Source organism: Schistocerca piceifrons, chromosome 2 (assembly GCF_021461385.2).
Source record: "Schistocerca piceifrons isolate TAMUIC-IGC-003096 chromosome 2, iqSchPice1.1, whole genome shotgun sequence".
In the NCBI taxonomy this organism is placed as follows: Eukaryota; Metazoa; Arthropoda; class Insecta; order Orthoptera; family Acrididae; genus Schistocerca; species Schistocerca piceifrons.
The window spans coordinates 430,812,835-430,840,709 of NC_060139.1; the positions used below are offsets into that span (position 1 = coordinate 430,812,835).

The window sequence follows — 27,875 nt, forward strand, 5'->3', positions numbered from 1 at the left end:
TAGACACAAGTTTACAGTGGTACCAAGACAAGTCAATGCTTAGAGGAAACTTGACATCAAGTATTTGACACATTATAATTCTTAAAATGTGTGCAAATGTCATATGTCACACAGTAACAATGATTCAAAAATATTTATTCTTTAAAATGTATAGTGTGTTATTTTTGATACAATATAAAAATCTTTTCTCCTCTTCTGCTTCTGTTGTCTCTGAAGGCACTTGAATATTTTACGGTTACTATTTGTACTTATATTCTCTTCCATGGTCACAAACACTAAACACTGTTGTCAGCAGATGAAAATCTGGAGCCAACAAGGCACAAGCTACTCCAGACTCAGTACCTGTTAGACTGATGTAGGCTGTGGAGTGGGATCCAGTCAACAACTTCGTTTTCAGATCTTGTTCTACTAGGTATTTTCATCTGAACTGACTGAATGCTGCTACTACTCTGTAAAACCCCAGCGAAATTTTTTGAATACTGGACACTGTGTAGTACCTTTGTGAGATTTAATTATAAATTATAAATAAAAATAACTATAATAATAACAATTATTATTATTATTGTTATTGCTGTTTATTTGTAGAGTATGTCAAAGGTCATGATACAGGTTTCTGAGAGCTACTTAAAAGCCTCCTCAAATTACGTGGTAATACTGATTTTCTTCATTATCGTCAAGTAATTGTAGGGAGCTCTCCCAGTTATATTAAACCATAACTGCACACATAATTACAAGTTCTAGTGTCAAAACATAAGCATTATTCCAAAAACAGTGACTTGTACACAAAATATAAGTATTGCCTGGAGATATATCCTAAAAAAACATCCTGTAGAATGATCACAAGGAACTTATTTGATATACTTTCATTATTAAAGATCTGTTCCTCATGTCCTTGGTTGATTTTTCTATAGTCTGACTGTATCACACATTATGTAAATTGAATGTATAGGGGGGAGAAAGGAAAGGAAAAGGAAGGAATTCATTATTTATCCATGCTGCAGATTCTGTATGGTGTTCTGTTCTTTTTGACATGCTCGAAAGAACAGACACCACACATTCATATATGTCACACATGTTGCAATCTTTTGTCTGTGAAACTACTAGATATTTCATTTCTTGTAGCCACCACAGCTTACTCCACACTTGGCTGGAGCAGGCCACAGGTGGGCTGCCAGTTAAGAAAATCCAGTGGCAGGCACTGTCATACTGCTAGCTTAAGTCCTGCACGTCACAAGATGCCTTACGACAGTCCAGCTTGCTCTACATGTACACCACCTGGAACAGCTCATCTCATTGTAAGCGACAACAAGCAGAGCTTTTTGTCACAACAGTATTGTCTGAACAGCTATACTTAGGCCTCCAAGCCCTGCAGAAGATCATTTGCACTGGGGACATGTCCCTCACCATACAACATTAGACTTGTCATGCCCTGACATCAGGCTGGGCTTCTGACATGATGCATAGTGCTACGCTTTGCTTTCAGTTGTGCTTTGACTACAGTCTCAGCACTGATGCAGTCTCCATGCCAACCAGCTGCCTTCTCAGTCCACACCAGATGTTAGAGACAGTCATGGGCCTGCTAGCATCAGGTAGCATAATACTGCCACGTAACAGACTGGGCAGACTCCAGTGCAGTCATTCAGCACACACCAGCACATAGCACTCCACCGTCTCTGGGGATCCCAGGTTCAAACCAGGTCATGCTAAATCTGGCTTTCTCTGGAGTTTGCTGTGTTGACCCTGCCAACTCAGCAAGGCTGCCACCAGCACTACTGATGATACATTCTATCACTTCAGTTGCTCTTGACTAGGGGTACAACACCCTTCCTAGCTGCTAACACTTGTGGCTTAGTCTCTCCTTTTTCTGGTAAAGCTGGGGAGGATATATTGACATTTGTGGATAACATGTTAACAATCACTATGTTGCAACTTTTATATCTTAAATATGGATAAATTACATTTTGATTGGGGACACTAAGTGATTTTTTTTTTTTTTTTTTTGTCATCAGTCTACTGACTCGTTTGATGCGGCCTGCCACGAATTCCTTTCCTGTGCTAACCTCTTCATCTCAGAGTAGCACTTGCAACCCACGTCCTCAATTATTTGCTTGACGTATTCCAATCTCTGTCTTCCTCTACAGTTTTTGCCCTCTACAGCTCCCTCTAGTACCATGGAAGTCATTCCCTCATGTCTTAGCAGATGTCCTATCATCCTGTCCCTTCTCCTTATCAGTGTTTTCCACATATTCCTTTCCTCTCCGATTCTGCGTAGAACCTCCTCATTCCTTACCTTATCAGTCCACCTAATTTTCAACATTCGTCTATAGCACCACATCTCAAATGCTTCGATTCTCTTCTGTTCTGGTTTTCCCACAGTCCATGTTTCACTATCATACAATCCTGTACTCCAGACGTACATCCTCAGAAATTTCTTCCTCAAATTAAGGCCGGTTTTTGATATTAGTAGACTTCTCTTGGCCAGAAATGCCTTTTTTGCCATAGCGAGTCTGCTTTTGATGTCCTCCTTGCTCCGGTCGTCATTGGTTATTTTACTGCCTAGGTAGCAGAATTCCTTAACTTCATTGACTTCGTGACCATCACTCCTGATGTTAAGTTTCTCGCTGTTCTCATTTCTACTACTTCTCATTACCTTTGTCTTTCTCCGATTTACTCTCAATCCATACTGTGTACTCATTAGACTGTTCATTCCGTTCAGCAGATCATTTAATTCTTCTTCACTTTCACTCAGGATAGCAATGTCATCAGCGAATCGTATCATTGATATCTTTCACCTTGTATTTTTATTCCACTCCTGAACCTTTCTTTTATTTCCATCATTGCTTCCTCGATGTACAGATTGAAGAGTAGGGGTGAAAGGCTACAGCCTTGTCTTACACCCTTCTTAATACGAGCACTTCGTTCTTAATCGTCCACTCTTATTATTCCCTCTTGGTTGTTGTACATATTGTATATGACCCGTCTCTCCCTATAGCTTACCCCTACTTTTTTCAGAATCTCGAACAGCTTGCACCATTTTATATTGTCGAACGCTTTTACCAGGTCGACAAATCCTATGAAAGTGTCTTGGTTTTTCTTTAGCCTTGCTTCCATTATTAGCCGTAACGTCAGATTTGCCTCTCTCGTCCCTTTACTTTTCCTAAAGCCAAACTGATCGTCACCTAGCGCATTCTCAATTTTCTTTTCCATTCTTCTGTATATTATTCTTGTAAGCAGCTTCGATGCATGAGCTCTTAAGCTGATTATGCAATAATTCTCACACTTGTCAGCTCTTGCCGTCTTCGGAATTGTGTGGATGATGCTTTTTCGAAAGTCAGATGGTATGTCGCCAGACTCATATATTCTACACACCAACGTGAATAGTCGTTTTGTTGCCACTTCCCCCAATGATTTTAGAAATTCTGATGGAATGTTATCTATCCCTTCTGCCTTATTTGACCGTTAGTTCTCCAAAGCTCTTTTAAATTCCGATTCTAATACTGGATCCCCTATCTCTTCTAAATCGACTCCTGTTTCTTCTTCTATCACATCAGACAAATCTTCACCCTCATAAAGGCTTTCAATGTATTCTTTCCACCTATCTGCTCTCTCCTCTGCATTTAACAGTGGAATTCCCGTTGCACTCTTATTGTTACCACCGTTGCTTTTAATGTCACCAAAGGTTGTTTTGACTTTCCTGTATGCTGAGTCTGTCCTTCCGACAATCATATCTTTTTCCATGTCTTCACATTTCTCCTGCAGCCATTTCGTCTTAGCTTCCCTGCACTTCCTATTTATTTCATTTCTCAGCAACTTGTATTTCTGTATTCCTGATTTTCCCGGAACATGTTTGTACTTACTCCTTTCATCAAACAACTGAAGTATTTCTTCTGTTACCCATGGTTTCTTCGCAGCTACCTTCTTTGTACCTATGTTTTCCTTCCCAACTTCTGTGATGGCCCTTTTTAGAAATGTCCATTCCTCTTCAACTGTACTGCCTACTGCGCTATTCCTTATTGCTGTATTTATAGCATTAGAGAACTTCAAACGTATCTCGTCATTCCTTAGTACTTCCGTATCCCACTTCTTTGCGTATTGATTCTTCCTGACTAATGTCTTGAACTTCAGTCTACTCTTCATCAATACTATATTGTGATCTGAGTCTATATCTGCTCCTGGGTGCGCCTTACAATCCAGTATCTGATTTCGGAATCTCTGTCTGACCATGATGTAATCTAATTGAAATCTTCCCGTATCTCCCGGTCTTTTCCAAGTATACCTCCTCCTCTTGTGATTCTTGAACAGGGTATTAGCTATTACTAGCTGAAACTTGTTACAGAACTCAATTAGTCTTTCTCCTCTTTCATTCCTTGTCCCAAGTCCATATTCTCCTGTAACCTTTTCTTCTGCTCCTTCCCCTACAACTGCATTCCAGTTGCCCATGACTATTAGATTTTCGTCCCCCTTTACATACTGTATTACCCTTTCAATATCCTCATACCCTTTCTCTATCTGTTCATCTTCAGCTGGCGACGTCGGCATGTGTACCTGAACTATCGTTGTTGGTGTTGGTCTGCTGTCGATTCTGATTAGAACAACCCGGTAACTGTACTGTTCACAGTAACACACCCTCTGCCCTACCTTCCTATTCATAACGAATCCTACACCTGTTATACCATTTTCTGCTGCTGTTGATATTACCCGATACTCATCTGACCAGAAATCCTTGTCTTCCTTCCACTTCACTTCACTGACCCCTACTATATCTAGATTGAGCCTTTGCATTTCCCTTTTCAGATTTTCTAGTTTCCCTACCACGTTCAAGCTTCTGACATTCCACACCCCGACTCATAGAACGTTATCCTTTCGTTGATTATTCAATCTTTTTCTCATGGTAACCTCCCCCTTGGCAGTCCTCTCCGGGAGATCCGAATGGGGGACTATTCCGGAATCTTTTGCCAATGGAGAGATCATCATGACACTTCTTCAATTACAGGCCACATGTCCTGTGGATACACGTTACGTGTCTTTAATGCAGTGGTTTCCATTGCCTTCTGCATCCTCATGTCGTTGATCATTGCTGATTCTTCCACCTTTAGGGGCAATTTCCCACCCCTAGGACAAGAGAGTGCCCTGAACCTCTATCCGCTCCTCCGCCCTCTTTGACAAGGCCGTTGGCAGAATGAGGCTGACTTCTTATGCCGGAAGTCTTCGGCCACCAATGCTGATTATTTATCAAAATTTAGGCAGTGGCGGGGATCGAACCCGGGACCGAAGACATTTTGATTATGAATCAAAGACGCTACCCCTAGACCACGGGGCTTATACTAAGGGATATGTAATGTTTAATGAGGAGTTAATGGAATGCAATGACATGAGAGAGTCCTGAGTGCTGGGTTGTTACAATAGAAGAATGGCTGTAGGTATTATAGAGAAAAGGATTAAAACATTATTTGTCAACACATATGTGTTAACAGACAGCAATGATACAAACAGGAGCAATGACACAAACATGGTCCTTCTGCAAGAGGCAGAGCAGAGCACATTAAATGCATTTTTGTGGTGCCACCTTCTGATGTGTCAAGGAAAGTAAGGGCTGTGTTCCCTAAGAATTTTACTGAAGCCATGGGAATTGCAGCAGCATTGGAAGAAGCTGATGCAGTGATGCAAGTTCACGATAGAAGTAGAGTATATTCTGCAGCAGTCAAGTGTTACTATTGTGGGTGGTCAGGCCACATATGGTGAGAGTGCCTTTAGCCACAGTGTAAGAAATGTGGGCAAGTAGGGCATTGGGAATTGCAGGCAGAAAACTAATAAGAGGTGTGATTGAGGGTCAAAGGAGGGGAATAGTAATCCACCATTAAACAGCAGTGGGGGCTCCAGGCCTGCCTGCCTGGCACTCCCAGTAAGTACAAGGTGTCCATGTTAAACATATAATTATATAAAATATAGCAACTTGAGAAGTAATTGAGATATTTATTGATGGTATATTTCTACAAGTTTGGTAACTCAAAATGTTTTGTTACACATCTAATACTTTCAATATGCAGACTATTAGTGGTGTGATACACATCTAATCTGTATTCATTCTCTCCAAGCTCTCTGCAGCGTTGCAAGCATCACATTTGCAATAGCTGCACAACTGTGATGATGCAGATCTGGTAGTCATGAACTGGTACCTGGTATGCTTGATTCTTGATAAAGCCCCACAGAAAAAAATCAAGTGGCAAAATGTCTGGGCTTCTAGGGGCCCAATCCAGCAATCTGGGACCTCATGATCGAAGATATCCCTCACAGTGTCTGCTAAATGTCATGGTGCACCATCTTGTTGAAAGGTAACATCACGAGGAAGTTGTGGCATGGCATACAGCTTCAACATGTCTACGCTTTTGCGATAACTGTAGGCTCTGTGAAGAAGAATGGGCCTATGACGTAGTCCAGTCTTTCAACAATCCATGCCACACATTCACTTTCAGAGAAGGTGATTCACGCTCTTATCACCACGTGGGCATTCACTTCCCCATATGCGGCAGTTGTGCATGTTTACTGTGTCAGAAATATGGAATGTGGCCTTGTCCGAGAAACAGGCAAAACTGGGGAATGCATCGTTGTCACCCATTTTTTCCAGAATTGTCTACAGAAGTGCCTTCCATCATAGCCTGTCTTCTAACTTGATTTTGTGATGAAGCTACAGTTTGTGCACCCATTGTCTCAATCTTTTACGAACAACATTGTGTACTGTCCCCCCAAAGGGGGAGAAATGGTTGCAACATTGTCTTAGCTGGTGCACAAGTGTGCTACCTGCTACAGAAGTCGTTGGAAGACACTGACATACTGCTAAAGCAGCATTCGTATCCTGTCTTAAGACAGGCCAGCTTATCCCACATGCACTGTCTGAGTCAGCACTTTTCAGGCATACAAGACAACAAGCAGTGCTTTTTTGCACAACACTGATCATACAAATATATTTAGGCCTTCAAGTCCTGCCAAACATCACTTGCACTGGAGAAAAATAGGCTGTGCTTCAGCTCTGGAGCTGTGGTCCTGATTTCTACACCAGCCTCAGCACTGATGCATCTCCACCCCAACCGGCTGTCTCCGCTGTCAGTGCTGGCTGCTAGGCACAGTGTTTGGCCTGCTAACACCCATTAGCCTGAGGCTCTCAGGCACTGAACTTAGTCCAGCCCAGTGGGACCATTCACCACATACCAGTGCTGTGCAGTCCACTGTCTCCGGGGATCCTGGGTTCAACCTATGCACATAGAATCTCGCCTGCCATCTCCCAGACTGCTGGCACACTTCTCTGCTGCTGTCCAATTCTCTGTGTCAGGCTATGCTGATTCCACTATCTCAGCAAGGCTGTTCCAGACGGCTGCCACCAACATTTCCGAAATCGCATTTTACACCTCAGCTTTTCCTGACTACAGATGCCAGCTGACTTTGCTGTAAATAACAAGCTGCCTATAAAGGCTGTCACCCGAAGTCATTCTCTGGATTCCCATTGCCACAGGTCTGGCATTACCCATTCTCCGAGGTCGCCTATACTAAACATCCTGATGGTCAGGTGCTATCCTTGGGTGACTGTAGCAGTCACTAACCTGGCTGCTACATTATATAAACAAACAAACACACACACACACACACACACACACACACACACACACACACACACACACAGAGAGAGAGAGAGAGAGAGAGAGAGAGAGAGAGAGAGAGAGATGATTTCACTGGTTTACCACAGAAATCTGCCTGTCATTGTATTTTTAACTGTGGACTTAGAAATGAAAGTTAGGAAGTAAGGAAACTGTGGTAACCATTGAAATGATACCCCACAAAATATAAAATTTGTACCAAGCAGACACTTGTACTGTCAGGTATTTCCTCACCAGTCAAGAGACTTCAAGGTAGATTAATGATTTATAGTAAAATGACCTGTGACTCTTGGCTTGGCCGTCTCCAGTTTTATTGGAATTTGTACAGAATGTACCTAATGGAAGTGTGTAAAATGCAAGTGAAACATGATCATTTGTCAGCGCATTGTCTGTCTGCTGCCTGTCAGAAGACCAGTGATTCATGAACTTTAGTGCAAAGGTATTCACAATCAGCTTTCAAGGTTACAAAAAATACTGCATGTACCAAACTGTCCCCATTTGTGACACTACATATCTTAAAACTGACAAACCTGATTTTTTATTGTGTACACCACTGAAAACAAAACATTTAAATCTATCAGAAACTTCTGTTTCTATTTTGATGTCATCTCAGTTAAGGTGCAGAAATTAGGCTTAAATTTTGGTGTTTCATCAGTGAATTTAAATACTGTTTTTAGTTTAGTGAAGAATAAAATTTTTGTTCCCTCTTTCAAATTATGATTGGAAGATTAATGCATTGTGTGCTCCTTGTTGAATTACATTGAACTACACTGCCTGACAAAAAACTTGGGTGCCCAGAAGGGGAGGAGGAAACAAAATGAAGCTTAATGGGTTGAGAGGGTATGTGATGTATTTTGGTGATTGCAGTATTGAATCAAATTTAGAAAGAACTTGGCAGTATGAGTCCACTTATCAGTATTACAGTGCATCATTTTGTCTTGGATGCAAGCACTAATTCATTTGGGAGGGGTGTCATAAAACCACTGTATCCTGTCCTGAGACAAGCTGGATCATAACTGTTGTAATGGTTCCTCGATGTCATGGATACTGGGACAAGGATGAAGTTGACTTCTGAGCTGGTCCCACAGGTGTTTTATTAAGGACATATGTGGGAATTCCTCTGGCCACATGAGGACCTCAGCATCATGCTGATAGCTGTTAGAGATGTGTGAATGAGCATTGTCCTGTTGAAAAATGGCACCATGGTAGTTTTGCATGAGAGATAACTCATGACGATGGAAGATGTCCATGACATACCATTGTGCCATCTGAGTTCCCTCAGTTACTACCAACTGTGACCTGAAGTCACCCTGATGGCTTCCCACATCGTCATGCTAAAGCCTCTCTTAAAAATTGGAAGAATGGAACTTTTTCCAGGTTGCTGCCATACTCAGCATCATCTGGACAGATCTGTGATTAATTCATGCACAAAATACAATGCCATTCATCAGCAGTTCTGAGTCACAGCAACAGGCCAAACACAGCTGTTTGTTTTATGGTGTTAAGAACACTGTACTCATGGGACAGTAGTATTCTTCTCTGGTTACTGTTAGTCTCCAACCAATAGTGTGGGATCACACAGAATGTTGCAGAGAGATCATTACTTGTTCTCAGATGACAGATACAGATGGAAGGGATTACAATTTGCTTTGTGCACAATATGGTGATTCTCCTTTGTGGTCATCAGTTGTTGTCAACAGGAGCCTTAATGAGTATGTCTGCCCTCATGTTTTGATGCTGTCCTGCATGGGGTGATTGTCACATTTGAATCCTCTGCAGGTCTGGATATTGCAAAATCTACCAGCCAGGCAAATGGAGAGCCGCAATTTCAAACACTGCCAGGTATTGATAACATAGTACACAACATCTCTGTCCTTCAAAGTGTCCACACCCTTTATATACCCTGGTAACAACATTTAACATCAACAACACTAATGCTCTCAAGTGGCTGATGTAAATGTCACAGAGAACTAATCATTTACATACCCACCAATGGTGTATGCTTGTACGAAGTTACATTGAAATCTGAACATGTCTTCTGAGTGCTTTCACTATTTTTATCAGGCGAGTAAAAATATGTTCAGGATTCCAAGACAAGTTGCTGCCTAGCATGTAGGGAATAATCAGTTATAAGCTTGCAACTTTGAAATGTTAACAGTTATCTGTGCCATTTGACTGTTTACCACTGCACAGGAGTAAAAGCCCTAAAACCACTCTTTTAAAGAACAGTAGCTTCAAATCAATAAAATGGTTTATGTTGGGTAAAATAACCAGCTATGTTTTCATCATGAGGCACTGTTCATACACAAGTATTAATTTTTAGAAAGATCATACTGTATGCAGTTTGGCAAAAAGACTCAGAAATATGAATATGGCTGTGCTCAGCTCAGCTGATTTAGATGTGGCTCATCACCTAAAATGTATATCTGATAAAAAACCAGCACAAGAACTGTGCCCATAAACTAAAAAAAATTCCGTAACGAGAACATCCCAGATGTGAATTAGGTGAGGGTGATGTTATCAAGATTTCTAACAACCCCAATAAATCAGCCTTTGGTATAGCACCTAAAGATGCATGAGATTGGTGATGTAGTTATTAAGAAAATGGCAAAATGAAGCTTCTTGGCAGATTAAAACTGTGTTGCAGACCTAGACTCAAAATCGGAACCTTTGCCTTTCGCAGGAAAGTGCTCTACCATCTGAGCTACCCATGAACAACACACGACCCATCCTCACAGCTTTACTTCTGCCAGTACCTCATATCCTACCTTCTAAACTTCACAGAAGTTGTTGTGCAAAATATGCAGGACTGCTCTCCTGAAAGAAAGGATATTGCAGAGATATTGCTCAGCCACAGTCGGGGACAGGTCATGTGTTGTGCTTGGCTAGCTCTTTGGCAGAGCACTTGCCTGTAATAGGTAAAGGTTGTGAGTTTGAATCTCAATCTGGCACACAGTTTTAATGTGCCAGGAAGTTTCATATCAGCACACAGTCCACTGCAGAGTGAAAATTTAAATCTTGAAAATTACAACAGCTGGTGGACTTGATTGTAGAGAATTGGAGCAATCTAACACAATTAAACAGGGCCAGTTTTAAGGCTCAAGTGATCACTGCTTGGGGTATCAAGCTAAGAAGGGTACCAGAGGCACCACAACTGTAAGATACAGGACATAAAACAAGTAGTAGTGGCTGCTTGGGATGCCAAGCTGTGAGGGCACCTGTGGCAACTACATGCAGGATTTGTATACATTTGTATCACAGTTAGTAGCAAAAACTGACGTGAGTGAAAGATATGTGGGAAATGGGGAAGAAGGGGGCTGCCAAATGATAAGTCACTTGTGTGGAAAAATGTTCTCAGATCGACTGGCCTTGCAAACAGGCAATTTCTTAATTGTGTGTGTTGCAAGCAGCCAATCAAATAAATGAAGAAGAAGTAGAATACATCCAAGAAAAAAATTAATTTTGACCTTAATTCCTCAAGTGTTGTCAGTGAAATAGATTAAGTAGCCCTTGTGAAAATGGCTTTAGCACCAGTACCAACAGGCTACTGAGTTACAAACAGAACTAAAGATTGACAGAAGTTCATGCAGGTAAATTCTGCACAATTTTCATTAAATTTGTAGATGGTCTGCTTGGTAGAACCATCCATATTGGGTTACTTCACATAGAATGGCACCAATGAAAATATTACTTGTAAGAGAGCTATTTGACTGAGTCATCTGACAGTGGCATATGGCAGTGTCAGCAGCACCAACAAGTAACATCACACAGTCTGATCATTTTAAATGAAACTGCTTGTAAACTGAGAAGATCTTATAAATAGTATCTCATTCTGAATGAATGAATGTGTTCTTCCCAGTTTACTATTAGGTGACTACTAAGTACACACATGATATTGTGTTGCATATACTTTAACATCTGCTACTGCCATTAGAAAAGAGGATTCAGATGCCAAAAAATGTAAATTTGAAAGACAAATAGCAAAAAGTTCACAGTCTTATATACTAGGCACAAGAGTTATCATTTCCTAGTGCTTACTCAAATGTTAAAATGGTGGCCATTTGGAAATTCTTATGAAAAAATGTATTTATTTCATGCTGTAGGGGAGATGCATATTGAAAAAATGTACAGTCAATAAAAAGTAAAGAAAGAAACATCTGAAACTGAAAGAAAATATAAAGTACATTCTCTGGAGCAGTATTTAGTCCAAATGCTTAAACTATCAAAATGAAGTTTTACTACTTCAGGAAGAAGTGCTGAAAGATGAATATACTGCACTAAATAAATAGGGAGTGAAATATCATCACAGGCATATGAAAGTACATCTGAAGACAAAATATTAGATATGAGGAAAGCAGGCCAAAGAATCATTTTGGTTCTAAATAACAAAGGGTTTTCCATTCTTATTCGCTTGATCAAAAGTCTAGACAGTAGATACAATCAACTTCTGACAAACAATTAAATCTGTGCATCTAAGTTGCAGTGTTGGTATGGTTACATACAAAAGTTTTAATTTGTTGAAACTGGAGGCTCTGATTGAGATACAGCAAATGTGATTGCAAAAGGAATAAATGAAGACTCTGTGCTGTTTACTCACAACAACATATTTTACTTCTGAAAGAACATCATAACAAAAAAGTCTCATGATCAAAACCTGTCAAATGTGGAAGACAGGAAACAGTGACAACAGTAAAGTAATAGTGTTATTAGTACTACAATTATGGAATAATGAAGCTCATTAGTCCCTAAAGTGAAAAGGAAAGAACTTCATTGAATCAAGTCCCTTATTGTCAGAAATATCAGAAACAAAAGCAATTGGCCATGACCATTAATTTATATCAAATTGATAATCTTAATAGGCAGGTCAAATGATTTCCGTAAAAATATCACAAAGTGGCTACAGAGAATTAAAAAATGTGTCAGAGTTGGCTCACTGGGCACTGTCTTCAGGTAAACTGATTAGGATGGTCCCATAGTCAACTTTGTATAAAAAAAAAAAAAAGAAAGTACATCTTCCTCTAAGAAGCTCACCCTTGGCTAATCCTGTGTCCAAGCTCAGTAATGGTTGATTGTTGATGTTTGAGGAATATATGTTGCATGTTTGAGGAATATATATTGCAAGAAGAATTATCAATATATTATTCCACCTACACGCATCTCATAAAATAACCACGTCAGTAAAATAAGAGAAACTTGAACTCATATGAAAGCTGACTGACAGTTGATCTTGTGTAGGCTACATCATTCACAAGTGGAAAACGCAAGGGGAGAAATAAAAACAGTACACAAAGTACTATATGCTGCATACCATTATGTTCACACACAAGTACAGCCACGTTACAATTTGTGTGAAGATATGTAAAACACGAAGGTTTACAAATTTAAGCACAGGAGCATATAAAAACTAAATAACTAATAGACTGGAAGTTTTAATTAATTTAATTATGAAAACTAAATACTGTTCAATGAAAAGTGGGGTTCTAAAAGTGAGTAGGAAAATGAGTAGGGAAAGTCAAACCAAGTTTTTGATTCCAACCTGTGTTTACAAGAAGAGGAAAAAACGAGTTGTTATCATAACATGTGAAAGGGAGCAGTAAATTCCAGTCAACAGTAATGATGCTTTATCACTACTGCAAAACATCTAAGGCGAAAAAATTAATTTACAGTATGCTTGCTGTGCAGGTAACTGTACATCTGTTGAACAGTAACCAGTCTCATTTTACCATAACCCCATACATACTGCATTAACACTGACTTTGTAATTGCAGCAGAGATAGTATACTAATAATAGCGATAAGCTGATGTCATGGCACCTACAACACTAACATTTTCTATTTTTAAATCTACTTACAGTACTAGAACTTAGGCTCCTGGTAGTAACTACTGAGCAACCAGTTGTCTCCTTGTACTTCGAAAATAAACATTTTTTCCTTATTTTTCAATAACTGTTACATTTTATTCTTATTTCATTTGTGTTTGCAGTGGAATTAGAAACTATAAAACAAGTTCACAGTTAATACTCACTCTTTCAGAAGGCTGGTAGTGAAAACATTGATCTGATGATAATGGGGATCCTTTATCTGAACCATCAATGTTGATATGGTTGGGAACCAGGAAAGTAGCATACGGGCTAATATCCTCTCTGCAGCCAAATGAAACTCGAGATGGAGTTGAAAGAAAAGCCGCTTCTTGTGCACTTTGGCACATTACAGCTGCAGCTTTCATGTTGTTCCCTCTCACTGTAGACGTTGAATCACATCCTCCAACATTGTCCATATCTGCCACAAGTCCAATTTCTGATGGCTTTCCTTTAAAAATAAAGGCAGTCAGGTTGTTTCTTATAGGCTATAGATCTACATGTAAAATATATTTTAAAATTTAGCATGAGTTTCTTTTGTCATTAGTATGTGTCATGTATATTGAGTAATGACAAGAAACATGATGGACAAAACATGTGCAATTGGGAATAATTAGTATCTTATCAAACTATTGTTGAAGAAGAAAGTAAAGACACTTGAAATTTTGTGAAGACTAGATGCGCAACAGGAATTATCAGGAGGTTGAGTGTAAACAAACTGTTTGGTTGTGGATGAAATTTGATTGTTTTCATCTGCAAATTGAAAAGCTAGCTAATTTTCTCTACTTACACGTAGTTTAGCTTCATGATATTATGTTCTTGGTTAATACAGGTAAAGAAAAACTTGTATCATTATAAGAATGCATGGTGTCTGTTCTTTCGGACATGTCCAAAAGAGCAAGATACCATGCATTCCTGTAATTGATTCACCTCAATGGGCAATGAAGCCACCACCCTCTGTGCGGATACACAATTACGTCCAATATCCTGTGGAAGTCTCAGTATAGCGAGCATGGGGAGACATGGACAGGCACTGCGGATAGGTGGCTCTACGCGCAAATGTGGGTCGCCCAAGAGCCATGCCGAGATAGTCCACACAATAAACACCGTGTTAGGGTGGTGCAGTGGTTAACACAACTGCCTATGTAAGCAGGAGATCACGGGTTAGGATGCTGGTCCAGCACACATTTTTGCTCATCTCCATTGATTCCACATAAAGTCCCAATGCAGCTGACATCAGTACTCCCTTTCCTTTCCCTTCCCATCTTCAATTTACATAAAGAAAAAAATAATTATTTAGCATATACTTTTATTCAATTTATTTATTTAATCATATGGCTAGGTCCCCCCATCGGGCAGACTGTTCGCCGGATGCCAGTTTGGTGACCTGCAGTCAATGAGGATGATAGGATGATGTTGAGAACAGCACAACACCCAGTCCATGGGCGATGAAAATTCCCTGACCCAGCAGTAAAAAGTAGTTTAAAATTATATGTGGTTAACATAACCACAGTATAAGACACAAATATAACTCCCATGTAGACTTTGCTTGTGTGTACAAGATTCATGGACATTCTGTTGCCAAGAAGAAGAAGAAGAAGAGAGAGAGAGAGAAGCATACAGAAAAGGAGGAGGTAATTAAATGAAACATAACATGTTGTGAAAGTAAGTAAAGTTATTTCGGTTGTCACACAGTCAAGTCAAATTAACAAAGAACTAGAAAATGTGAGTCCACATGTCAGTATGATGTCACACCCTCTTTGATGTGAGTGTATGCACAAATTCTGTTTGTAAGATTGTCAAAAGTTATTGAATCCTCTCTTGAAGCATGATGGCCTATACACGTGATAACTGGCTCTTGACATCATGAAGTTGACATCCAAGCTGGTTCCTCAAATGTTCTATTGGGAACAAGTATGGTGATCTTGCTGGGCACAGGGATATCGTAACATCATGCAGACAGTTCACATAGGCAAATGTGCCCGTGTGGATGAGCATTGTCCTGTTGAAAATGGCACCATGCTACTGTTGTGTGAGAGGTGGTAACACATGGGATGCAGGATGTCTGTGATGTACCATTATGCTATAAGAGTTCCCTCAATCACTACCAGCCCCATCCTGGAATTATAGGCAATAGCTCCTCACACCATGACGTCATGAGTGACACTGTTATGCCTCTCCAAAACAATGGAACCTCTCCCCAGGTTGTCACCATAATCACTGACAGTGATCATCCATGGTAGTGAAGGGTTGTGATTCATTGCTGAACACAGTGTGACATCACTTATCAGCAGTCCATGCTTCCCAGTCAAGGTACCACTCCAAACACAATCATCTGTGTCGTTGCGTTAAAGTAAACCTGTGGGATGGTAATTCTTAAGTCCATCTGCTGATGGAGAGGGATGGTACAGTATGTTGTAGGGAGTTCTTTACTTGTTGTTGGATGGCAGGTGCAAATGTCAAAGGGTTACAATGTGCTTGATACAGAATGTAACGATCCTTCCTTGTGATGGCCTCACAAGGCTGACAAGAACCTTGATGAGCAGTATTCGTATATAGTGCAACATCGAGCCATTGTCACATCCAAATGTCTCTCAAATCAGGATATTGCATGATTAGTCTAACTGGACAAATGGAGACCCAAAATGAGGCCTTTCAAACTCTGTTTGATTTCTGATAACACTGTGTCCATGAGTACATGGCATCTTCATGCCCTTCTCAGTGATCACTCATAAACTAAACTCTGCACCGTCATGATGTCACACACCATAACACCCTTACGTCACGGGTCAAAGCTGACGGGTGGGATCGGGCACCTTCGTTGACCCTGAAAATTATTTCGAGCAGTTTGTTCATGAGCCCACATGCATAGAAAATGGTTGTGAAAACACACTTGACCTCTAAGCAACAAATAATCCTGAGTTAATAACAAGCATCAAAACGGATACAGGGATTTGTGAACAAAGGGTCATCATAGCGAGACTGAATATTGTAACCCCCGAATCCTCCAAAAATAAACTAAAAATATACCTATTCAAAAAAGCAAATAAAAATTCACTTGACGCCTTCCTGAGAGACAATGTCCACTCCTTCCAAAGTAATGGTATAAGTATTTACCAGATGTCACTTGAATTCAGAGAAATAGTATCGGCAGCAATTGAGAGATTTGTACCAAATAAATCAACAAACGATGGAGCTGATCCTCCTTGGTCCACAAAATGGGTCGGAACACTGTTGCAGGAACAATGAAACAAACATACCAAATTTAAACAGATGCAAAATCCCCAAGATTGGCCGTCTTTTACAGAAGCTTGAAATTTAGTGTGGACCTCAATGCGAGGTGCTTATAACAGTTTCCACAATGAAACTTTGTCTCAAAACTTGGCAGAAAGTCCAAAGAGATTCTGGTCGTGTGTGAAGTATGTTAGTGGCAAGAAACAATCAATGCCTTCTCTGTGTGGTAGCAGTGGAGATACTATCGAAGACAGTGGTACCAAAGCAGAGTTACTAAACACAGCCTTCCAAAATGCCTTCACAAAGGAAGACAAAGTAAATATTCCAGAATTCAAATCAAAAATGGCGGCCAACATGAGTAACATAGAAGTAAATATCCTCGGAGTAATGAAACAACTTAAATCACTTAATAAAAGCAAGTCTTCTGGTCCAGATTGTATACCAATTAGGTTCCTTTCAGAGCATGCTAATGCATTGGCACCATACTTGACAACCATATACAACCGTTCGCTCAACAAAAGATCCATACCCAATAACTGGAAAGTTGCACAGGTCACACCAATATTCAAGAAAGGTAGTAGGAGTAATCCACTTAATTACAGGCCCATATCATTAACGTCGATATGCATCAGGATTCTGAAACGCACATTGTGTTCGAGCATTATGAATTACCCTGAAGAAAATGGTTTATTGACATACAGTCAACATCGGTTTAGGGAACATTGTTCTTGTGAAACACATTTAGCTCTTTATTTACATGAAGTGTTGAGTGATATTAACAAGCGATTTCAGATCAATTCTGTATTTCTGGATTTCCAGAAGGCTTTTGACACTGTACCACACAAGTGGCTTATTGTGAAATTGTGTGCTTATGGAATATCGTTTCAGTTATGTGACTGGATTTGTGACATCCTGCCAGAGAGTCACAGTTCGTAATAATTGACTGAAAGCCATCGAGTAAAACAGAAGTGATTACTGGTGTTCTCCAAGGTAGTTTTATAGGCTCTTTGCTGCTTCTTATCTATATAAACGATTTGTGAGACAATCTGAGCAACCATCTTAGGTTGTTTGCAGCTGACACTGTCGTTTATTGACTAATAGAGTCATCAGAAGATCAAAACAAATTGCAAAGCGATTTAGAAAAGATATCTGAGTGGTGCGAAAATTGGCAGTTCACCCTAAATAACGAAAAGTGTGAGGTCATCCACATGAGTGCTAAAAGGAATCTGTTAAACTTTAGTTACACAATAAATCAGTCAAATATAAAGGCCGTAAATTGAACTAAATACCTAGGAATTACAATTATGAACAACTTAAATTGGAAGGAACACAGAAAGTGTTGTGGGGAAGGCTAACCCAAAGACTGCATTTTATTGGCAGGACACTTAGAAAATGTAACCTATCTACCTAAGGAGACTACCTACTCTACGCCTGTCTATCCTCTTTTATACTGCTGCTGTGTGATGTGGGATCCTTACCAGATAGGACTGACGGAGTATATCGAAAAAGTTCAAAGAAGGGCAGCACGTTTTGTATTATCGCGAAATATGGGAGAGAGTGTCACTGAAATGATACAGGATTTGGGCTGGATATCATTAAAAGAAAGGCGTTTTTCATTGGCGACAGAATCTTCTCATGAAATTCCAATCACCAACTTTCTCCTCCGAATGCGAAAATATTTTGTTGAAACCAACCTACATAGAGAGAAACGATCACCATGATAAATTAAGGGAAATCAGAACTCGTACGGAAAGATATAGGTGTTCGTTCTTTCCACATGCTATACGAGATTGGAATAATAGAGAATTGTGAAGGTGGTTCGATGAACCCCCTGCCAGGCACTTAAATGTAATTTGCAGATTATCCATCTAGATGTAGATGTAGAACTGTCAGTGGTTTGTATATGTATGAAGGAAATCACACTGACCACTGCCCATGTCTTCTGGGTGCTTCTCTGGGAATGTTTCAGGGAGTGTGTTACTTGTTCTTGGATGGAAGGTGCAGATTTTGAGGGGTTGCAGTGTGTTTGTGCAGAATGTAGTGATCTTTCTTTGTGAAGCCCACATGTGGTTGACCAGAAACTTGACGAGTATGCCTGCCTTCACATTCCCAGACAGTTCAACATTGGGCCATTGTCACATCCAAATGTCTCTCAAATTTGGGTATTGCATGGTTAGTCCAACTGGCCAAATAGAGATCCACAATGAGACCTCTTTCAAACTCTGGTTTGTGTTAACACTGTCTCCGTTAGTACACGGCATCTCTGTGTCCTTCACAGTCATCACTCATTATCTGACACCGTACAAGGCCCATTGTGTACTCTGTCAGGCCCTAACAACGCTAAACATGAACAACACTAATGTACTCTGGTGTCCCATTTTCATTTCACAGAGAATTGCTACTCTAAATCGTTTACACACCTACCAATGATGTGTCACATCAGTAATTATCAGACATGAGATGCAAGCATTCAATAAAATTTTGCTGTGTATATGATCATTTTGTTCATAGACAAATATTCTGACCAGTGTAAGTGGTCTATAGGTTAAAAGCAGTTGCAAGTGTGCCCCATAGGGCCTAGAATTAAACATAATTGCTGATGGCAGGCTGACTCATCTACAGCAGCCAATAGGAATTAAAATAAGCACTATCAATAAAGGATGTAAGTCTCCACCTCCTCATTCTTGCTATAGACTCAGAAATAGAATTCACAGACATTCTTAACAAACAAACATTTGGAGCACGATGAAATTACACTCTATAAGACCTGAAAGTGGCACTGTTTTGATAGTAAACACACCATGCTAAAGAAAATGCCTTGCAACAGTGGCCAAAATGTTAGTCTGTCTGTATGACAGTATCATGAGCATATATCCACAAAAGCATTACTGGGAATAAAATGGCCACAAAACCCAACACTTGTGCAAGAAAGCCAATTGATCACCAAAGATGGACATGATGTGTTGTGTGGCATTTTGTGTTGATACCTTCATTCATGTGAAATTTGTGCAAGATTGTAATGCAGCAATGAAAGATTTATGATTTTTACACAATTTCCAAACTGATACATCTTTTAAGACTGCATATTTATGCAGAACATCATATTACAGAACACTTGTGTTATTCCTGACCAGACACTAGAAACAGCATCATTACTGTAGTTTGGCTCTCCATTTTCCACATAAAGAAAACAAAATCAAGTCTCTCCGAGCAACACAGAGTCAACAATACTACTACCATACGGTAGCATTTTAAGTAGCCCTCATCCAATGCTTCCTATTTGTTAACAATTTTTTAAATTTAGCTTTTCTTCCAGCATTGTAAGTAGCACCTTGTGGCTGAAATGGCAATTAGAATATGTACTGAGTGGGCAGTTAAAACAGGTCTTAAATTTTCAACTAAAAATGTATTATGTCATTGAGCACCCATGCTCTATTTTCCATTTTTGGTATTTTAAACATTAAACAATCAGTGAAGTTTCTGTGACTTACTTTTGATGAAACGGTTAGTTGGCTGCCATGCCTGAAAGATTTGTAAGCAAGGTGCATCAGAGCTCAAAATATTTTAAAATGTGTTAGCCCCGGAGCTTGGAGAGCAGACCAAATTTATCAAATCTCTTTATGATCCCAAGTTGACTATGGAGTTATTGAAAATAGTGAATGCTGTTCACCATGATGATACTAGGCTGGTCACTGAAGCATGCAGGACTTGCCCCATTCCCAAACTTTGTTCTGAGGGTGGTGAGGCACCACTCAACATCAGGCGGCAACTCCTCGTTGTGACACAAACTTACAAAAAGTACTCTTAGCCCCTTTTCACCTACAAACCATTCCATTGCTGGCTTTCCATGCAAACAGCTCTGTAACATCTGCTTGTGAGCAGTGATATCTTTCAGAATATATGCAAACTGTTTTCATTTAGAATTGGATGTAGCACATAATATATTATCAAAAAGTTGGACTAAAATTCCGTCTTTTCTTCTGAAAATGCACAGCACTCTTCTAGAATTATTACCTATATTAAAGAAAGAACCCAACCCACATCTAATTTTATGTGTATATTTTTATAATCTATATGAATAAAAATCAGTTGCTGCATGTATAAATATCATCACTTTAGAACGGCTTGACCAATTTGGCTTATTCTTTTTGTATTGTGTTCTGATTGTCAGCAGAAGGCATTTATGAAAAAAATGTTAGGAAAATCCATTAGGAAAGTCGGAAATTTAGACGGTATTTTTGTGTGAAAATCTCAGTGAAAGAAATGTGATGGTTTGTTTGACAGAACTGTCACACTTTTTTATAACAAAAAATATGACTTTCAGGTTAACAGTTATGCAGTTGCATGTTTTCATAACAACAAATTATGCACTGAAAATAGATATTTTATGAAAATGAATATGACAGAAACCAATATTTCAGTGTGTTATCGGTGTTGATCATATATTCAGTGTTTTGCAAAGATTGAACTGATGTCAATTCATTGTAATTTGCCGAGTTGCAAACATTTGATTGATTTCTGTTCATGGTTTATTTCTTTGGGGGAAAAAATGCCACCAATGAGGCATTGAAATATCTCTCAGCATATACACAACATAGACAACAGAATGAGTGTTGAGACAATAAAAGGAAACCGCATCATATTGCTGTTAAAACCGATTGTGCAATCAGTTTAAACATAAAACAGGAAAGTTGTATTTATGACTTATCAGCTTATGATAAGAATACTACCAGAGAATCTGAATCATCTGAACATAGTAATTTTACCCATTTTCAGATTAGAACCATGCAAACTGTTGTCACTGAAGCTACTGTTCTCACATATCCAATACCTATGAAGGTCTCTTCCATACCCCATGTACCAATGGTCCCAACCAATTTACCTATTCATTTTAACCAACTTAAATTCCTATTAAGGTTTCCTTTGCAACATAAATAATCAAAGCTCTGTATCAGAGAGGGGGTGGGGGAGGTGTGGTGGACAGAGAGGGGGGAGGAAATGAACATAGAGAGCGGGAGGAAGGAGATGAATTGAAAGGGGGGACAGGTATAATGACAGAGAGAAGCAGGCCTAGGTGATGCACAGAGAAAGGGAGGAGGAGATGGACAAAGAGAGATGGAGGTTAGGATGGATATTGCAAGGCGCAAAAAATTTTTGTTTAGATTTTTTTGTTTCCCATTATGTAATAGAGCCGGCTCAACTTAGTCTCGGCAAAAAAATGGATGTTTAAACTTTGTAATAGATATGTTGTAATGTGTATTCCTTTGATGTTACAGTATCTAAAGACCAAGAGAAAAAGCTAACAAAACCCAGCTCGCAGTCAGAGATGCTCCACCACCAGAGCAAGTGGGTAGCAGAGCGAGTAATCAATGTTACGACTACTGCAGCTGGCCACCAGAAACGTTACCAAAGGCCATAAAGAATGATTTTAACATGTACAAGGGATAATTACTGTTCTCAGATTGTTTGAAAAGTGGTCCCTAGTTCAATACTGATTGTCAGTCTAAAGTGCACGGTACATTGCAACATCCAGTTCCCAAACATATGAGCAATTGTGAGACATTGCCGGGTTCACTAGTGTTTTAAATAAGCACCACAATTTTACGGTAGCATATACAGATAGCTTGAAACAATAAGATCTCCTTCATTGTTGAGCAGCATTCCCCTACCGTATCTTCAGGTTTCAACTTCTAAACAACCATTACAGCATTTAGTACTAAGCTGTATGTAACCCTGAAGGCACTGCAGCAGATAAGAGGTCATCAGCAAAAGAAGTTTCTTATCTGCTCTGACTGCCTTAACGTGCTACAAGTGCTGCAGCTAATGCACCTAGAAAATAAAATATTCCAAAATATGCATCGTTTCCTCCTTCCACTACAATGGAAGGAGAAAGTGTATCATTCTTATGGATACTAGAGTATTTAATAGTTCATGGAAATAAGCTCACAGATACAGAAATGAAAGGGGTCTGCAGGGAACTCAGTGTGACACAAAATGCTGTTCACTTGCAGGCTGTTATCTCACCATTGCGTCAGAAATCCATGCTGCTGTGGGAGTAGGAGGCAGCTGCCGATGATGTGCAATAAGCCATACTCGTGGAAACCAACTATGTGACTGTGGTGTACATCCCACAAGTTCACTCACCAGGATTGAATTCATCCTGTCTATCCTGGACACTTTGCATTAATGTGTCGCTTCATCTTGCAGTAGGTGGACAACCATACTCCGTTCCCACTCAGTCTATCATACTTCTGGCATATGAATCACCATATGCAACATTTTAATTGTGTGTGTTTTATATTTTGACCAGTGGGCAGCAGTAAAGTTAGAGGGGGACGTGTCCTCTGTTCGATGAGATGAGTGTAGCAAAACTTTTGAAATGCTGTTAATTGTCTGGACTCTAGCTTAAGTTTGTCGGTCAGACCGTTTAGTGTGTTGTAGACCGGATGGCTCATCTTCTTTCTGTATCAAATTCTATACATACATAAAAAAAAGTTTTGTATCACTTCAGTTCCGAGAGTTCTGGAACCTGTACAGAAAATTGGAATAGAGATCAACATAAACATCATTTCCATCCTTTTTATTTCTCATGAAAAACACACATTGCGTATTGTACCACCACACAGTGAGAATATCAGAGGTGCTGGTCCAGATTGCTGTACATACTGGTACCTGTAATATGCAGTAGCACATCCTCTTGGATTGATGCATACCTGTATTCATTGTGGCATACTATACTGAAGTTCAGCAAGGCACTGTTGGTCCAGATTGTCCTACTCCTCAATGGCTATTCAACATAGATCCCTCAGAGTTGTTGGTGGGTCACGTCGTCCATAAACAGCCCTTTTCAATCTATCCCAGGCATGTTCGATAAGGCTCATGTCTGAAGAACATGCTGGTCACTCTAGTTGAGTGATGTCATTATTCTGAAGGAAGTCATCCACAAGATGTGCACAATGGGGCCACGAATTGTCATCCATGAAGATGAATGCCTCGCCAATATGCTGCCGATATGGTTGCACTATTGGTTGGAGGATGGCATTCATTATCATACAGTCATTACGGCGCCTTCCATGACCATCAGCGGCATATGTTGGCCCCACATAATGCCACCCCAAAACAGCAAGGAACCTCCACCTTACTGGACTTGCTGGACAGTGTGTCTAAGGCATTCTACCTGATTGGGTTGTCTCCAAACATGTCTCCAATGATTGTCTGGTTGAAAGCATATGTGACACTCATTGGTGAAGAGAATGTGATGCCAATCCTTAGTGGTTCATTTGGCATGTTTTTGGGTCCATTTGCACTGTGCTGCATGGTGTCGTGGTTGCAAAGATGGACCTAGCCATGGATTTCAGGACTGCAGTTGCACATATACAGCCTATTGTGTACAGTTTGAGTCGTAACATGACGTCTTGTGGCTGCACAAAAAGCATTATTCAACATGGTGGCATTGCTATCAGGGTTTCTCCGAGCCATAATAGGTAGCGGACATCAATTGCAGTAGTAGCCCTTGGGCGGCCTGAGCGAGGCATGTCATCGACCGTTCCTGTTTCTCTGTATTTTCTCCATGTCTGAACAACATCGCTTTGGTTCACTCCGAGATGCCTGGACACTTCCCTTCCTGGCACAGAGTAACAATGTGGGTATGATCAAACCACAGTATTGACCATCTAAGCATGGTTGAGCTACAGACAACATAAGCCGTGTACCTTCTTCCTGGTGGCTGGTGGAATGACTGGAACTGATCGGCTGTCGGATCCCCTCCATCTAATAGGTGCTGCTCATGTATGGTTGTTTACATCTTTGGGTGAGTTTGGTGACATCTCTGAACGGTCAAAGGGACTGTGTCTGTGATACAATATCCACAGTCAACGTCGATCTTCAGGAGTTCTGGGAACCGGGGTGATGTAGAACTTTGTTTGATGCATGTATTATTGCTATTGATATGTCAAACTTATCATTCATTATTTAACTCTGTATGAAAGAATTGTAAATTATGTGCCTACTGATAATAAAACCATGTTATTATCATGATCACAATTTTAGCAACTTATAATAACATATTTACGAGTTTGCAGTTAGCAAAAACAAAGTTGTCAAATTGAAAAGAATTCTACTGTGACTTCTGTATTGCTGTTATTTTCATATTAAATTAATGAGTAGATTTTCTAAAAAGACAATGTGTAATGTCATGAGTAAGTATTAAAATAGGAAACAGTTCAGTAGATGATAATCTTCAACGTGGTTCTTCAGGGTTGCCGCAGGTTCTGGAAATCAAGAAATATCAGGGAATACCAAACTTGTCAGGGAAATCAGAGAAATACCAGAGAAATTAGAAAAAAAGGCTGGAAATATCTCGTTTTTGCCTCAGTAGATGAAATGGTTTGTTTACTGAGATGTCATGCATCGTTGAGTACATGTGCCACTTCCCTACTCTCTCATTCTTACTGCTTCTCCCCTTCCTACCATTCCCCTGAGCTTACAGTCAGTGCTGCCACCACTTTTTGCCACTACCCTAGCTGCTGCGAATGAGAGGCAGTGAGGTGTGAGGAGCGGTTTGTTTGGATCTGATTCTCAGAGATTGTTGATGCTGCAGCCAGAGATGGCTTTTGTGTGTGCATGAGTTGTGTCTGAGTGACTGCATGAATGTGTGAGTGTTCTTGTTTTCTGACAAAAGCTATGGCCGAAAATTTAGTTGTGAGAGTGTGATTGTATTTTCTACGTGCCTGTCTGTGGTTCAGTGACCATTTTTATGGTGAGTTGCTATCTCTCCTCATTCATAGTGATTCTCAGAGTATTTTTGCAAGTTATCTGTTGCATGGATTGATCACCACAGTCTCATTTCATCAACATGGTGTCTGTGACATGTGAATAGCTGGTCACATGAATGGACTTCCACAATGGGCCAAAAACGCAGGCCATTTGTGCAAGTATCTCTAAAGGATCGGGCCTGTGATCCGAAGCCCCTCGATACCCACTAATGTGCAAGCCCTGCCCATCGGATCTAGTCTCACCGATCTGCCTGCAGGCCGGGTCTGTCCGTGTGTGGTACAATGCAGCAGATTTTCCTGGTTTATCCAAGGACCTAGGACTGCAGCGCTCATCAGCAGGATGATGGATTTCAGAAATTGTGACTGTCTCACCACAAATACGTTGCAAAGTTTGGCGTTTTATAGACCTTTTATTTATTGTAGTACATTTTGGCATTTCAAAAGTAGTTCAAATATGAGAAAGTATAGACAATAGGAAGAAGAAACTTGTGCCAGCCGCTGGTGGTTTGTACACTATGTACTCAAATATTTCTTGAAGGAAAAATCACATAATACCTGTGGTATAATGGATGTAAGGCAGGGTAATAACTGACAGTAGTGAACATAACTTAGAAACAACATTTTATTGGCAGTCACCTATATTGTTGGTTTACACAACTCTTCCCTGCCTTATACACTTCTTTCGAGAGACCTATTTTTTCCTGAGGTTATTTCTGAAGTCAGTTAAGGTGTTTTTTTAAATCTGTCTTGTGACTCCAAAGAAACGCGTACTTTTGTCATCAAATGTGTTTCGCTTTATTGGGTGGAGAGGGGATGGGGGGGGGGGGGGGACACCCACATTGGTGGTCTTAAAGAAACATGTACACCATTTGGCTTGCTCTCTCCATCTAAAAACAGTTCATTATGAAAGATGTTGATGCTAGTACTTTGGATTTTTGCTCACATTAAGAAACTCCATCTACTTGCAAGTTGTATTTAGAGATTTCCTCATTTGGCACTATTGTTTCTTGTACCATAGCTGTGGAGACGGCTTGTCAACTTAATTCTTCCTCAACCTTGAGATCTAAAAATTCGTAAGGGAAAAATGCTAAAACTTGTCTGGAAACCAGGGCAATTTCACTTGGGGATACTTGTGGCAACCCTGTTCTTAAAATAGTTGGATATTAAGTAATGTAACTGTGGCATTGAAGCCTCCATAAATGGTAGTAATTAATATGATTAAGAATGAGATTTTCACTCTGCAGCGGAGTGTGCGCTGATATGAAACTTCTTGGCAGATTAAAACTGTGTGCCGGACCGAGACTCGAACTCGGGACCTTTGCCTTTGGGCAAGTGCTCTAACAACTGAGCTACCCAAGCACAACTCACGCCCCGTCCTCACAGCTTTACTTCTGCCAGTACCTCATCTCCTACCTTCCAAACTTTACAGAAGCTCTCCTGCGAACCTTGCAGAGCTAGCACTCCTGAAAGGAAGGATACTGTGGAGACATGGCTTAGCCACAGCCTGAAGGATGTTTCCAGAATGAGATTTTCACTCTGCAGCAGAGTGTGCGTTCATATGAAATTTCCTGGTAGATTAAAACTGTGTGCCGGATGGAGACTCGAACTCGGGACGTTTGCCTTTCGCGGGCAAGTGCTCTAACAACTGAGCTACCCAAGCACAATTCACGCACCGTCGTCACAGCTTTACTTCTGCCAGTACCTCACCTTCTACCATCCAAACTTCTGTAAAGTTTGGAAGGTGGGAGATGAGGTACTGGCAGAAGTAAAGCTGTGAGGACAGGGCGTGAGTCATGCTTGGGTAGCTCAGTTGTTAGAGCACTTGCCCGCGAAATTCAAAGGTCCCGAGTTCGAGTCTCGGTCCGGCAGACAGTTTTAATCTGCCAGGAAGTTTCAATATGATTAAGCACTTTAGTGGCAATTTGCATTTTAAAAAGTAATTATTAAAAAATTAATAGGGTATTTTACAAATTTATTCACAGAAATTCAAATTACATTAAAATTTGTGTCAAACATTTTCCTTTTTGTTGTAGAACATACTGTTATGCTTAATTTGTCATGAATATGTAATTTTTCATTGTAACATTACTAGTGAACCAAAATCACACTGTGTTTCTCATAACAAATTTCTATGTTTTTATATAAGGGGAGTGCAAGGCCAGCAGGTTGTGATGTGTCTTCCATGTCTTTGATTAGAATTGATGATTGTGAAAAATTATGAATCTATTTTCTGTATCTAGAAAGAATAAACTGGAAAATATATAGAAATATTGTCAGGGTGTCGTTTTATGATAGAAAACCATGGGCCTGCTACTTCCATGTGGGTGCTAAATATAAAGGTTATTTTTGTTCTAAAGACAT

The 27,875-nt window shown here is 40.0% G+C and overlaps 1 protein-coding gene across 1 annotated transcript in view; it reads right to left on the minus strand.

The window, feature by feature from the left end:
- Window positions 1-201: 201 nt before the first annotated feature.
- LOC124777881 (Down syndrome cell adhesion molecule-like protein Dscam2) overlaps window positions 202-27,875 on the minus strand; it is a 46,763-nt gene continuing 19,089 nt past the window's right edge. The window contains exons 5-6 of the mRNA XM_047253421.1: window positions 13,674-13,957; window positions 202-449 (exon numbers count right to left, since the gene is read on the minus strand). Of these exons, the coding sequence (XP_047109377.1) occupies window positions 336-449; window positions 13,674-13,957 (398 nt within the window). The 3' untranslated portion in view covers window positions 202-335. The remainder of the gene's footprint in view (window positions 450-13,673; window positions 13,958-27,875) is intronic.